The sequence below is a fragment of the Halichoerus grypus genome, chromosome 8 (genome assembly GCF_964656455.1).
Source record: "Halichoerus grypus chromosome 8, mHalGry1.hap1.1, whole genome shotgun sequence".
Taxonomy (NCBI): Eukaryota; Metazoa; Chordata; class Mammalia; order Carnivora; family Phocidae; genus Halichoerus; species Halichoerus grypus.
Genome location: NC_135719.1, coordinates 28,193,054 through 28,207,351, shown reverse-complemented (window position 1 = coordinate 28,207,351; position 14,298 = coordinate 28,193,054). Strand labels below are relative to the sequence as shown.

The 14,298-nt window shown below is 37.9% G+C and overlaps 1 protein-coding gene across 1 annotated transcript in view; it reads left to right on the top strand.

Annotated features, from left to right (window-relative positions):
- Nucleotides 1–10,383, top strand: part of TRPM1 (transient receptor potential cation channel subfamily M member 1) — a 149,075-nt gene extending 138,692 nt beyond the window's left edge. Inside the window, exon 27 of the mRNA XM_078078897.1 lies at nucleotides 8,532–10,383. Coding sequence (XP_077935023.1) covers nucleotides 8,532–9,804 — 1,273 coding nt within the window. The 3' untranslated portion in view covers nucleotides 9,805–10,383. The remainder of the gene's footprint in view (nucleotides 1–8,531) is intronic.
- Nucleotides 10,384–14,298: the final 3,915 nt, after the last annotated feature.

Genomic DNA, 14,298 nt, shown 5'->3' with positions numbered 1-14,298 from the left:
AGCAAAACAGTGTTTCAAAAAATGAAGGAGAGATTAAGATTTTCCCAGATAGCAAAAACTGAAAGAATTTGTTGCTACTAGACCTGCCCTAGGAGAGATACTAAGAAGTCCTTTGGGCAGAAATGAAAGGTCACCAGACAGTAACTAAAATCTACATGAAGAAATAAAGAGCACTAGTAAAGGTAACTACATACGTAAGTATAAAAGACATTATAAATGTATTTTTTGTTTGTAACTTCTTTTTATTCTCTATATAATTTAAAAGATAACTGCAGAAAAGCAATAATTACAAGTCTATATTGATGGGCACAAAACATATAAAGGTGTAATCTGTGATAACAGCATAAAGTAGAGGAAGAAGGAATAAACTTTAAAAAGGCAAATTTTTGTATACTATTGAAATTAAATTGACATTAATCTGAATTAGACTGTCATAAATTAAGATGTTCATTGTAAGGTGCCTCCTTAGCGCAGTAGGCAGCACGTCAGTCTCATAAGATGTTCATTGCGGTCTCTAGGGCAACCACCAAGAAAATAACTCAAAAATATATAATAAAAGAAATGGAAAGGGAATTAAAAAGGTACACTAGAAAATGTCTATTTAACACAGAAGGAGGTAGTAATGGAGGAATTAAGCAAAAAAAGACATAAGACATGTGGAAAACAAATAGTAAAATGATAGGTGTAAATTCTTCCACATCAGCCTCCACTCTTAGTGGGGAGTCTGTTTGAGATTCCTTCTCCCTGTCCCTTTGCCCTTCCTCCCTCTCGCTCTCTCTGTCTCTCTCTCTCTCTCAAATAAATAAATAAGTCTTTAAAAATATTAGTATAGCTGTGGTGGGTATACTAATATCAGACAAAATAGATTTTAAGACAAAAATTGTTATTAGAAACAAAAAAGGACATTAAATCATGATAAAATGGTCAATCTATCTAGGAGATAGAATAATTATAAACATATATGCACCTAATAGCAGAGCCTCATAATATATGAAGCAGAAACTGACAGAATTAAAGGCAGAAACAGACAGTTCTACAATAATAGTTGGAGACTCTAATATCTCATTTACATTAATAATAGGACAACTAGAAAGAAGATAATAAAAACATAAAAGACTTGAATAATACTATATGCCAATTCAACCTAACAGAACACTACTCAACAACAGCAGAATATACATTCTTCTCAAGACCATATGGAACATTATCCAGGATAGACCATATGTTAGACCATATAACAAATCTAAACAAATCTTTAAAAGACTGAAATTAATCAAAGTGTGTTCTCTGACCACACTGAAATAAGATGATAAATTAATAACAAAAGGAAATTTGGAAAATTCACGAATATGTGAAAATTAAACAACACAGTCCTAAATAACCAATCAGTCAAAGAAGAAATCACAAGTGAAATTAGAAAGTACTTTGAGGCTTCACAACAGTGTGAATGTACTGAATGCCACTAAAATGTACATTTAAAAATAGTTAAGATGGTAAATTTTATATTATATGTATTTTACCACAATTTAACATTTTTTTAAGAGAAAGAAAATACTTCATGACTAAAAATGAAAACACAACATAACCAAAACTTATACAATGCAGCAAAAGCGGTACTGAAAATAAATTATAACAGTGAACACCTGTATTAAAAAAGAAGAAAGATCTCAAAGGCATTGAGTACTGAACTAATGAATAGACCACTACCAAGGTCCCAAACTGATCACTGGGCTATACATACACAGGACAGATTCCAAAAGCACTGCCAAGTCTTTGAAAATTGAACTGAAATTGGACCACAGGCCACAAAAATCATGGTGGAACTTGCAGCTTGAACCTAACTAGGTCAGTCAATTGCTAAAAGAAAAATATCAACATTTTTCATGGGATTTATACAAGACTGTCACATGACATAATATTCAAAATGTCCATGATATAATGTAAAATAATTTGGAATATGAAGAATTCAGAAAAATCTCAGTTTAGCTGGTGAAAAAAAAATTAATAAATGTCAGGCCAAGGTAGTGAAGATGTTTGAATTATTTGACAGACTTTATTTTTTTTTAAGATTTTATTTATTTATTTGACAGAGAGAGACACAGTAAGAGAGGGAACACAAGCAGAGGGAGTGAGAGAGGGAGAAGCAGACCTCCCACTGAGCAGGGAGCCTGATGTGGGACTCGATGTGGGGCTCGATCCCAGGACAGTAGGATCATGACCTGAGCCTGAGCCGAAGGCAGACGCTTAACAACTGAGCTACTCGGGTATCCCTATTTGACAGATTTTAAAGCAACTGTTATAAAACTGCTTGAACAAAATTGCAAAGAATGTTAAAACTAATGGAAAAATTGAAAGTCTTAGAAAAAATAGAAGATATAAAGAAAAACCAATGTAAAGTTTAGAACTGAAAATACAATAAGTGAAATTAAAATTTCACTGGCTAGGTTCAATAGCATAATAGAGATGACAGAGGAAGGAATCTGTAAACTTGAAGATATATATATATATAGAGAGAGAGAGATTTATCTATATATCTATATCTATATATCTGTATCTATATATAGGTATATATAGATATATATGTAGAAGTTACCTAATTTGAGCTAAAGAGAGTAAGTAAACTGGGGGAAAAAAGGAACCTCATGGAACTATGGGACAATAACAAAAGGTGTAACACTGTGCCATCAGAGTCTCAGTAGGAGAAGAGAAAAAATGTGATGCAGAAAATAATATTTTAAGAAATAATAACTGAAAAATTCCCAAATTGGGTGAAAGACATAAATCTACACATTAAAGAAATTTAGCAAACAGCAAACAGGAATAACTCAAAGAAATCCACACCCAGGTACATGTTAGAATCTTCTGAAAACAAAAGACAAAAAAAAATTACAGCAGCCGGAGAAAAATGGCATATTATTTATAGGGGAACAGCTATTGAAATAAGGGCAGATTTCTCATGAGAAACCAAGAAGGCCAGGAAAAAGCAGCATCATGGTTTTAAGGCTGAAAAAAGAACTGTGAACCCCAAAATTCTATATCCAACAAAAATTCTTCAGGAATGAATATGAAATAAAGACCTTCTTAGAGAATTCATTGTTAGCAGTTGGGCTCTAAAAGATTACTACAAGAGATTCTTCAGACAGAAGAACCTATACCAGAAGTAAACTTGGAACATCAGGAATGAAGGAATGTTGGGGTTTTCAATACGTGTCTATGTAATATCTAAGACAACCAAAGCATAAAGGGGTGGACAGAAAATGGACCCGTATGGTGGTAATGTTTTTACATCCAACAGAAGTGGTAAAATATTGATGCTAAATAGACTGTGAAATGTTACTATCCACCTTGTAGTCCCTAGAACAACCACTATAAGATCTATGTAGTAAATGATATTGTCATTTTCCAAATTATTTCTGAGGCCAGCATGACCCTGACACAAAAACCAAAGACAGAACTAAAAAAGAAAACTATAGATCTTATGATCATAGATATAAAACTTCACAACAAATATTAGCAAGTTGAGTCTAGCCACAACCAGGTAGAGTTTGTCTTAAGAATGAAAGGATGTTCAACATTTGAAAATCCATGTAATCCATTACATTAACAGTTTAAAGAAAACATATGATAATATCAACTGGTGAAGAAAAAAAATATTTCCACAAAATTCAACATCCATTCCTGACTTTTTTTTAAAAGAAAGAATAAAATTAAATTAAAAATGAAAAAAACAGAAAATTCTCAGCAACCCAGGAACAGAGAGGAACTTCCTCAATCTGATAAATGGCATTTATAAAAAAGCCACAGCTAACATGGTAAAAGACTGAACGGTTTCTCCCCTAAAATTGAGAGCAAGGCAAGGATGTCCACTCTACCACTGCTATTGAACAACATACTACAAGTCTTAAACTTCTAGAACTTAAAATTCTATAACTCTTCTAAAATTCAAAGCTCAATAATATGGGAGAAAATGACCCAATTTTAAAAATGGGCAAAAGATGAAAATAGACACACCAGAGAAGACTTAAATTTGGCAAATAAGCACATAAAAAGATGCTCAACATTATTATCTATTAGTGAAATACAAATTAAAACCATGATGAGATAACTCTACACACATATTACAATAGTTAAAATAAAAACATACTGATAATACCAAGTGCCAACAAAGACACTGAGCTTGTGGAACTCTCCTACACTGCTGGTGGGACTATAAAATGGTGCAGCCACTCTGAAAAATGGTTTGGCAGTTTCTTATAAAGTTAAACATACACTTACTGTATTCTGTAGGTATGAAATGAAAGCTTACTGGTTCAGCCACTATGAAAAACTATATGGAGGTTCCTCAAAAATTTAAAAATAGAACTACCAGATGATCCAGTAATTCTACTCCTGGGTATATATCCAAAGGAAATGAAAACAGGACATCCAAGAGATATATGTACTCCTATGTTTATTGCAGCATTATTTGTAATAGCCAAGATATAGAAACAACCCAAGTGTCCACAACAGATGAATGGATAAAGAAGACATGGTTTATATATACAATGGAATATTATTTAGCCACGAGAAAGAAGGAAACCCTGCCATTTGTGACAACACGGATGGATCTTGAGGACATTATGCTTATGTGAAATAAGTCGCCCAGAGAAAGAGAAATGCTGTATGATCTCATGTATATGTGGGATCAGAAAAGGCTAAAGTCATAAAAACAGAGAGTAGAATGGTAGCTACCCAGGTGTTACCATGGGAATTGAGGATATGTTGCAACCAGTAGATAAGTAAGTCCTGGAGATCTAATGTACCTCATAGTGGTTATAGTAACAAATACTGTATTATTAACTTAAGCATTGCTAAAAGACTAGATCTTAATTATCCCCACCACAAAAAATAAAGGATAATTATGTGACATTATGAAGGTGTTAGCTGACATTACAGTGGTAATCATGTTGCCATATATAAATGTATCAATACACTTGACATCTTAAAGTTACACAATGGGTAATTCATACAACTGAAAACCGAAAGAAATAAAACAATTTACTGTATGAAAATTTCTAAAAGAAAAATTAAAAAAGAAACATATGAAATTAGAAATATGGCATGTGAGAAATATGTCTTGAAGAGCAAATCACTTAGCCTTAGAATACCTTTGTATTCTGTGCTATGCTGAAAAATACTTCACTCCATGCTGAAAGGAAAGCAGGATTAAGACTTAGAAAGTAAGAGAGTTCATGTTTTGCTGTGAGCTCTATCAGAAATGACAGACTTCTCTTGTGTGTTTTCCTGCCACTCAGTATGTCAACAGATCTGGGACTCTTGTCAAAGTGTTTCCTAGCTAGCCTGTCTTTCCGCATCTGAAATGAAAATCACTCCTTGTAGGGATGTCAAGATTTGTGAAATGTCTTAAGAAATTGAGGGAAGTCACAAAATATGGCTAGCATAGGAGATGGTTTATTATCCATCCTTTTTGTTCATCATTTCAGATATAAGTGAACTTAAACTCATGTATTTCTTTCTCCTTTCACACATACTATAAAAACTCAATACAGTGTCCCTTGATTTGGCATAACATTTAAACTTTGTTGTCTCCAACGCTGCAGCTGTTTACAGGCTTGAAATAAGCATCTGATCATTTTTCTTAATCTAAGCCACATCGTGAAACATCGTTTCTTCCATAGTTTCAATTAAGGAAGTGGCAGTAGGAATGGGAGGAGATTTAGAGACAGCCACAGAGGAGTCCTACCACGGGGCTTGGTAGTTTATTCAATGCAGGGGCTGGGGGGTTAGAGAAGTGGGGAGACAGAGTGCAGTAAGGGAGACTTAAGGATCAGATGACTTTGAGATTTCCTTTTTATTTTATTTTTTTTACTGAAGTGTGGTTGACATAGAGTATTACATTAGTGTCAGGTGTACAATGGTTTTTTGTCAAGTCTGTACCTTATGCTATGCTCATTACAAATGTAGCTACCATCTGTCATTTCACAACACTAGTATAATACCACTGACTATATTCCTGATGCTGTACCTTTCATCTCCTTGACCTATTCTATAACCAGAGGCCCGCACCTCCCACTCCCTCCCCTTCACCCATTTTGCCCATCCTCCCTCCCTCTCCCCTCTGGTAACACCAGTTTGTTGTCTTATTTAGGGGTCTGTTTCTGTTTTACTGTTTGTTCGTTCACAGGTTTTGTTTTTTAGATTCCACATATGAGTGAAATCATAGGGTATTTGTTTTTCTCTGTCTGGCTTATTTCATTGAGTGTAACACCCTCTAGGTCCATCCAGGTTATCACAAATAGCAAATTTCCTTTTTATGTATGAGTGGCCGGCCATGCTGTTATCTGAATTAGGTAATACAGGAAAAACATAGGCACAGAATTAGAAAAGATTTGAGAGGAGAGATATTTATCTATATTTTAAGAGTGTATTTATTTTTCAGAGTTTGCATTATCTCTTAATGTAGTATTTATTAAAGGATCTCAAGTCTGACTTAACAGAGGATAGTGTGGATTTTAACACAAAAAGAATCATCGAGGGTAACAGATTTGAAGTAAGCAAGGAGGCATGACATTTAACGGAGAAAATCAAGTCTTACTTGAAGTAATGTAAATTAATAGCTAACGTTCTGTTGGTCCCCAAAATGCAAGAGGAGAAAGAACCCTTAGAACATGTAGTATCTATGGTACGGAAGTCAGGACTTCTCATACACAGTGAACTTGGTCCTCCTGGTGGCAAATTTCCAGGAAGCCAGACCCTTCCTGCTAAAATGATGTGGTTTCCTAGGGGACATATAAATAGTCTTTTCCCCACAAAAAAAGTTAAGAATAGAAGCCAAGGACCCTCCCACACATCAGAGCGTGGCTGTCAATGTGACCAACAGAAGCGCAGCTTGGCAAAAGCAGCGCTGGGAGAATGCAGGGAAGGGTAACCACAGAGGTAGCAGGGGGGTGAGGAAAGTTCAGGAGACGTGGTCAGAGAGCAGAAACTTAGTGTAGAAAAAAGCAGTGGGTCCTCAGGAAGTAGGTAAGAGGAAAGCAAGGAGAACAAGTGAAAGGATTTATAAGGATATGTAAGAAGGTAGCAAAGACCTGCTAGAAACAGACTCAATGCAAACTGGGTGACCCTGGAGACTGCCAGTATGTTTCTTAGAAAAGATCGGAAGGTGGGAGAAAACAAAGCATGACAGAATCAGACCGAAGTATTGGTCTTCACCCAGGGATGAACTTGCCGGAATGGCCCCCCATACCACTGGCTCAGAGGGCCCAGAGGCTTCCAGCTGGGAGCCGTGATCCCCACTGCCCAACCCCACCATGTCCTGGGGGGCAAATTCAACTTTTATTTTTTTTTAAGTTTTTTGTTTTTTTTTTTTTGAGAGAGAGAGCACACGCGCATGTGAGTGAGGAATGAGGGAGAGAATCCCAAGCAGACTCCCTGCTGAGTGTGAGCCTGAGGAGGGGCTCGAGCTTATGACCCTGAGATCATGACCTGAGCCAGAATCAAGAGTCAGACTCTCAACCAACTGAGCTACCCCAGGTGCCCTCAATTCACCTTTTAGAAGGCAGTGCTAGGTCCTGGGCGTACCTCACTGCCTCTTAGAGTTAAATTTCACAAACCAGTTGAAAAAATTCATATTGTACGTATTCTTGAAATATAAAACATAGTCTATACCAGCAGGTTTTAGTTCAGACAACATTATGGTTTCATAAGTTGTTGCCTGATCTTCTAGCAGTTAAAAATCTAACAGCAGATATTTATAATCTACCATGGTCTTTTTTTAAACACCCATTAAGGGAATACTAATTATTAAATATAATGAGCAATTTAAAGTTAGTGGTATTCTTCAGATAATTAAATGACCTTTTGTCCCTTAAGTAAACCGTCTGATAATCTGTACTTAATTACTAACAATTTGTCATTTGAATCCCCTGAACTTCAAATAAGGATTTTAATTAGTTTTATCATCATAACCATTAATTGCTGACAGCTATAATCAAGCCTCAAAAACCTAAGTGCTAGTATCTTCCTTTATTCTCATAGGCAATGCAATGTACCAGCTAAGAGACAAAAGCTGGAGCAAATGCTAGAATAGATAGTGTGCATTCAAATTGTACAGCCCCACTGCTTACCAGCCATGTGACTTTGGGCAAATTATTTACACGATGACTTGATTTCCTCATTAAAATGGGGATGATGATAATAGTGCTTACCTCATAAGGCTGTTGTGAGGATTAAACCAGCCTAGAATAGTACCTCAGTAAGTACTTATTAATGAATACATAAGGCACTTGGAGCCACGAATGGTAAATAGTACGCACTGTATGCGTTAACTGTAATTCTATTACTTTCTGATACTCCTCACAGTCATTTTTAGTAGTTTGAAGTATGAAGTAGTATAAAGTTTGAAAACATGCCCAATGAGCTCCATGATTCTCAAAAGACCTGAAAATCACATAACAATAATAACATTATACTTTTGTTTTTAATATTTAGTTAATCTCAGCTTAATAAATCTATCCCTCCGTGTTCACCAGAGTTGAAAACATGTCAATGAGATTGGAAGAAATCAACGAAAGAGAAAATTTTATGAAAACTTCCCTGCAGACGGTTGACATTCGACTTTCCCAGCTGGAGGAATTGTCTAACAGAATGGTGAATGCTCTTGAAAATCTGGCGGGAATTGACAAGTCTGACCTGATACAGACACGGTCCCGAGCTTCTTCTGAATGTGATGCAGCTTATCTTCTAAGACAAAGCAGTATCAACAGCTCTGATGGCTGCAGCATGTATAGATACCATTTTAACGGAGAGGAGTTGCTCTATGAGGATGCTTCTCTCTCCATGCCACCAGGGACAGGATTCAGGAAAAGAGCCTGTTCCTTCCGAATGAAGGAAGAGAAGGAGTCAAAAATGCATCTGGTACCAGAGCGTCAGGGCAGCCTTCACCTTTTATCCAGCACAAGCCCACCAGCAACACCAGACTGCAGTCAACTTGCATTAGACAGTGTCAAGAACTCTTCAGAGCTGACATTAGGTCCAGATACTGGGACTTCAGCCGAAGATGATGGAAGGCAGGCCGACTCTAAACGGGAAGAATCTGTTCCCCCAAGTGTAAATCAAACAGATGTTACGCATGGACAGAACAAATCGGATTTTCAAAACCCGCAGCTCACAGTGGAAACAACACAGATAGAAGGCACAATTTCCTATCCCGTGGAAGAAGCAAAGTTGACACGCTATCATCCTGATGAAACGTTCAGTGCTTATAAAACAATGAAGTCCAGAAGCTTTGTATATTCCCGGGGACGAAAGCTGGTCAGTGGGGTTAACAACTGGAGCACAGAGTACAGTTCAATCATGGACCCAGCACGCCCCTCTACAGTTCAACAGTGGACGACAGAATGGAAATATCAAGTTCAAAAGATCACACGTTCTCGCAGTACCGACATCCCTTACATTGTGTCAGAAGCTGTAATGCAAGCCGAGCATAAAGAGCAATTCGCAGACACTGAAGATGAAAACTGTGTGTCTGAAAGAGTCCATCAGATCTCTCGTTTATCTCTAGCTGTCACTGACAGAACTGAAAAGGAAAATTTACTGTCTGTGAAACCAGACCAAACTCTGGAATTCCCATCTTTAAGGTCAAAAAGTTTACACGGCCATCCTAGGAAAGCTAAAGCCAGTCAGGACAAACTAGACAGACCTGGACATGCTGGCAGCGTAAGTAACTTAGCAGTTGTGTCTGGGATTACAACAGAAGAACAGAAGGCCAGGCAAGAGAAAACTTCCACAGAAACTCAAAGTTGACATGTTCTGTTTCTTTGAATTTTAAATCAAAACCACTGATGAATACCATCTTGGTCATCTAAATATCATCAATTTCTGGAAACATTTTCATTAAAAATGTTTGGCAATTTGGACTTAAGATTTAAAATTGAATGCACTAAATGTAAAGTAATATTTTGCTAGCATATGTTAGGAAACTTAGGTTGTGTTTAGTTGGAGTAGGATCAGATGAAAGTGACAGTACTCCAGTTGAAATAAATCACTTAATCAGTAAACGATTCTACAATCTCTTTATTTCTCTTTATTTCCGCCAAGTAGCCTAAGAAATGCCTTTGGGTGCCACCAATAGGTTACTAAAGGAGTAAACAGCTATGTAAAAAGAGAAATTAAAGAGAAAGCAAACATGAAAAAAAGAAGGGGAAGAAGAAAAACAAAATTGTGAGGTGCAAGAAGTAAGGAGTGGAAAGGAACCATCAGCATCATACTTTTTATGGGTTTTTGTTTTCTGTTTCAATGTTTTATGTTTTATAATTACACAGTGGAAACAAAAATACACGATTATATCAAAGATAACACTGTAATAGTTTAGGGGGACCAGGAGTTTTGTTAATGTGTAAAAATAAAGTATCCAATGTGCATTTTCCTGCTGTCATTGAGTCCTTGATTGCAAACACAAATAAATTGTACCTCTGTCTATTCAATGGTTTGTGCAAAGCTGTGGCTAAAACCTGAAAGATACATCATCAAGGTGGAATTGTTGAGAATAGAGGAGACCATTCATGGCTGAGAATACAAGGTTTTATGCTTCAACTTGTAAGTTCAAAAACCCATCAGACGGCTGAGCCACCCAAGCTCAGGTCAGGTGCCACTCTCTAGAGCCCTTAATGTCACCCCTACCATCACTACTCTTGACTATACCAACAGGGGCAGGGAGGGGCAGAAAGGGACCTTCTCTGGCTAGTGCAGAGGCCACCAACACTCATAGAGGTTAAGAGTTGGATCGTGGGCCCTTACCATCTCGCAACAGCATCTCTTGGGAGGACTCAAGGGTCTCTGGAGCACACAGAGAAGGCCAGCCTCATGCCTGGAGTTACATGCCAACTGCTACTTTAGTGAAGTGCCTCATGGGGGGATGCAGGTCAGACAGAAATGGGGATAATCACAAAATAACCACTACAGCCATTCTCATGTGAGACCCAGACTGTCACATTGTCATAAACTGGCAAGGGAAGAGAGAGAGAGAGAGAGATTCACTGTAGTTATGCCAGTTATATAGTTATGTTAGTTATAAAGATAGTGATCAGAGATAGTTAACAACTAAATGAGACTGAAGTTTTGTTTGTTTTTTTTAAGATTTTATTTATTCATTTGAGACACAGAGATAGAGAGAGCGCATGAGCAGGGGGAGAGGCAGAGGGTGAGGGAGAAGCAGACTCCCCGCTGAGCAGAGAGCCCTACGAGGGGCTCAATCCCAGGACCCCGGGATCATGACCTGAGCCGAAGGCAGACGCTCAACCATCTGAGCCACCCAGGTGCCCCAGACTGAAATTTTTAATAATCAGGTCCGAATCCCTGAACTGGGCTGAATTTATCAAAGAGCACTGGATAACTTTGCGTGGATGATGGGGCTTTGAAATGTAAGAAATGATAATATTTATTTAATAAATAAAGCTACTACTACATTGAGACTGTTTACTCAATCCCGCTACATGTGTTATTTTAGCCAATGCTTAACCCATTACATTTTACCTCATTCCTAAATCTTTCCTTTTGGTGCCAAGAAATCTTTCAGCACTTGGCCACATTCTAGGAAAAAAGTTTTCTCAGAATAAGCTGGAAAACCTATGACTGCTCAACAGAGTGGGTGTGAAGAAGGCAAAGCTTATCTTTGGAACTCCCACCTCGCCATTCCACAGCTTCCCCCCTCCCTTTCTGAGGTCTCTGCTACCCTGCCATGGGGCCAAGTACATTCCCATAAGTCTCATGAGATTTGTGACATCTGCCTCCTGCAGAGGTGTTGGCTGAAAGGGATGTGATATTTAGACCCAAGGAAATACATTCTAATGGTGGAATTTCAGAACCTGTGGCAGGGACCTTTCCTGCACACCTGAAATCATACTATATGACTACGCACTCTACCATCTCAATACAGCTCAAATATTGAGGGCCTATTATGTAGGGTTTATGATATTATTATCACTGTCATTCTAAGTTTGCTAAATATGGGGCCCCACATGTTAGGAACAAATATCCAATCTGATCAAATCTAGTTATATCTAATACAATTAAAACAGGAACACTGTGTATGTTCAAAGCATTTAATATAAAGTTGTCTTAGTAGGGGCGCCTGGGATAGCTCAGTCAGTTAAGCACCTGTCTTCAGCTCAGGTCATGATCCCGGGGTCCTGGGTTTGAGCCCTGCATTGGGCTCCTTGCTCAACAGGTAGTCTGCTTCTTTCCCTCCCTCTCCCTGCTCATGCTTTCTCTCTTGTTCTCTCTCTCTCTTTCTCAAATAAATAAAATTTTAAAAAATTGTCTTAGTAAATAAATTATAAGCATATTTCCTGTTCTATGTAAAACACAGTAAGAAACATACTAAGAAGGCTTTATTCTTATATCCCATAAATTCTGGCACACTCATAAATGTTATGATAGTTGTATAAGCTGAAAGTAAGCTCATTTTTTACTTTGATCAAGAGGAATTAAGAACTGAACTCATTGTAAGTGGCTTTCTCCTTTGAGACTATACGATTGTTTATTTTCTGAATATATATTGCATCACCTTGAGGCTCCTATAGGCTTACACAATTTAGGTTTCAAAATTTTAAAATTTAACTCTTAGCATTGTCCTAGAGTTATTTCATATCAAAAAATGCATTTTGGGGGCACCTGGTTGGCTCAGTCGATAGAGCATGCAACTCTTGATCACAAGTTCATGAGTTCAAGCCCCACATTGGGTGTAGAGCTTACATTAAAAAAAAAAAAAAGTTAAAAAAAATGTATTTTAGGGACACTGGGGTGGCTCAGTCAGTTAAGCGTCTGCCTTTGGCTCAGGTCATGATCCCAGGGTCCTGGCATCGAGCTTCGCGTCAGGCTCCCTGCTCAGTGGGGAGTCTGTTTCTCCCTCTGCCCCCCTCCCCACTTATACTCTCTCACTTTTTCTCTCTCTCTCAAATAAATTTTAAAAAAATAAAATCTTTTAAAAAATGCATTTTGCTGGATATATATTGGAAATAAAGACAAATGAAGTAATCACCCTACTATCTCCAACATAAAAAAGACTGTTTTAGAGAAATGTTTATTATAAAGGACACAGAAAATCACACAAAACAAACATGACAATTATTTTAAGATGAACATCTTTATAGCCACCACCCATATTAATAGAATTTCCAGCTACCCCAGAAGTTTCAATCTCAATCACCTTCCTCCCCACAAAAGTGACTACTATCTATTTACAGTAGTCATTTCCTTGTTGTAAAAAAACGACTCTGAACCTAGATGGCTTGAAATACCTACGTTATTATGCCCATGGATGTTGTGGGTCAGGAATTCAGACAAGGCACAGAGGAATGCCCCTGATTTGTAGTATTTGCTGATTTCCATCGGGTAAATACTCCTCCCACGACCAACTGCAAGGTACATGTGACATCAGTGAATGCGGAGTTGGGAAAAGCTGTTGACAATTGGGTCCTGCAAGCCAGTATGAACCGGCTAGAGTACACCGCTGTCTTTATTTCATGGTGTTTGAGCTGAGAAGACTCAGTGTCTGGAGATGATTCAACAGCCGGAGGCTGACGTCATCTAGAAGCATCTTCCCTCATATGTCTGGGAGAGGATCCTGTCTGTCAGCTGTGATCTGAACCTCAGCTAGGACTATCCACCAGAGGACCCATGCATGGTCTCTGCATGTGGCCTGGGCTTTCTCCCAGCACGGCAGCCTCCTAGAAATCAGATTTCTTACACAGTAAGTAGTTCAGGGCTCCAAAAGTGAGTGTCCCAGTGAGCGAGGAGGAAATGTCATTGCTTTTTATAACTTAGTCTCAGAAGTCATGCAGAGTCACTTCCATTGCATTCTCTTGGTTACAGGTGAGTCACAAAGGCTAGTCCAGATTCAAGGGGAGGGAGGAGTGTTTAGAATTTTGCAGACATGGAGCGTCTGGGTGGTGTAGTCAGTTAAGCATCTGACTCTTGGTTTCGGTTCAGGTCATGATCTCAGGGTCACAAGATTGAACCCTATGTCTGGCTCTGTGCTCAACATGAAGTCTGCTTGAGATTCTCTCTGCCCCTCCCCCTCCCACCGCACTTTCCCTCACAAATAAATAAATCTTTAAAATAAAATAAAATGAAATTCTGCAGACATGTTTTAAAATCACCACACTTGCATTTCATTATAGCTTCATCACCTGAATGTCCTTTAGCACTATATTTGAGCTTTGCTCTCTCTTTTTTTTTTTTACTTACTGACTCTCATTCCTTTCTCTTCCTTATATCTGTTGAAGAACATGGGCCATT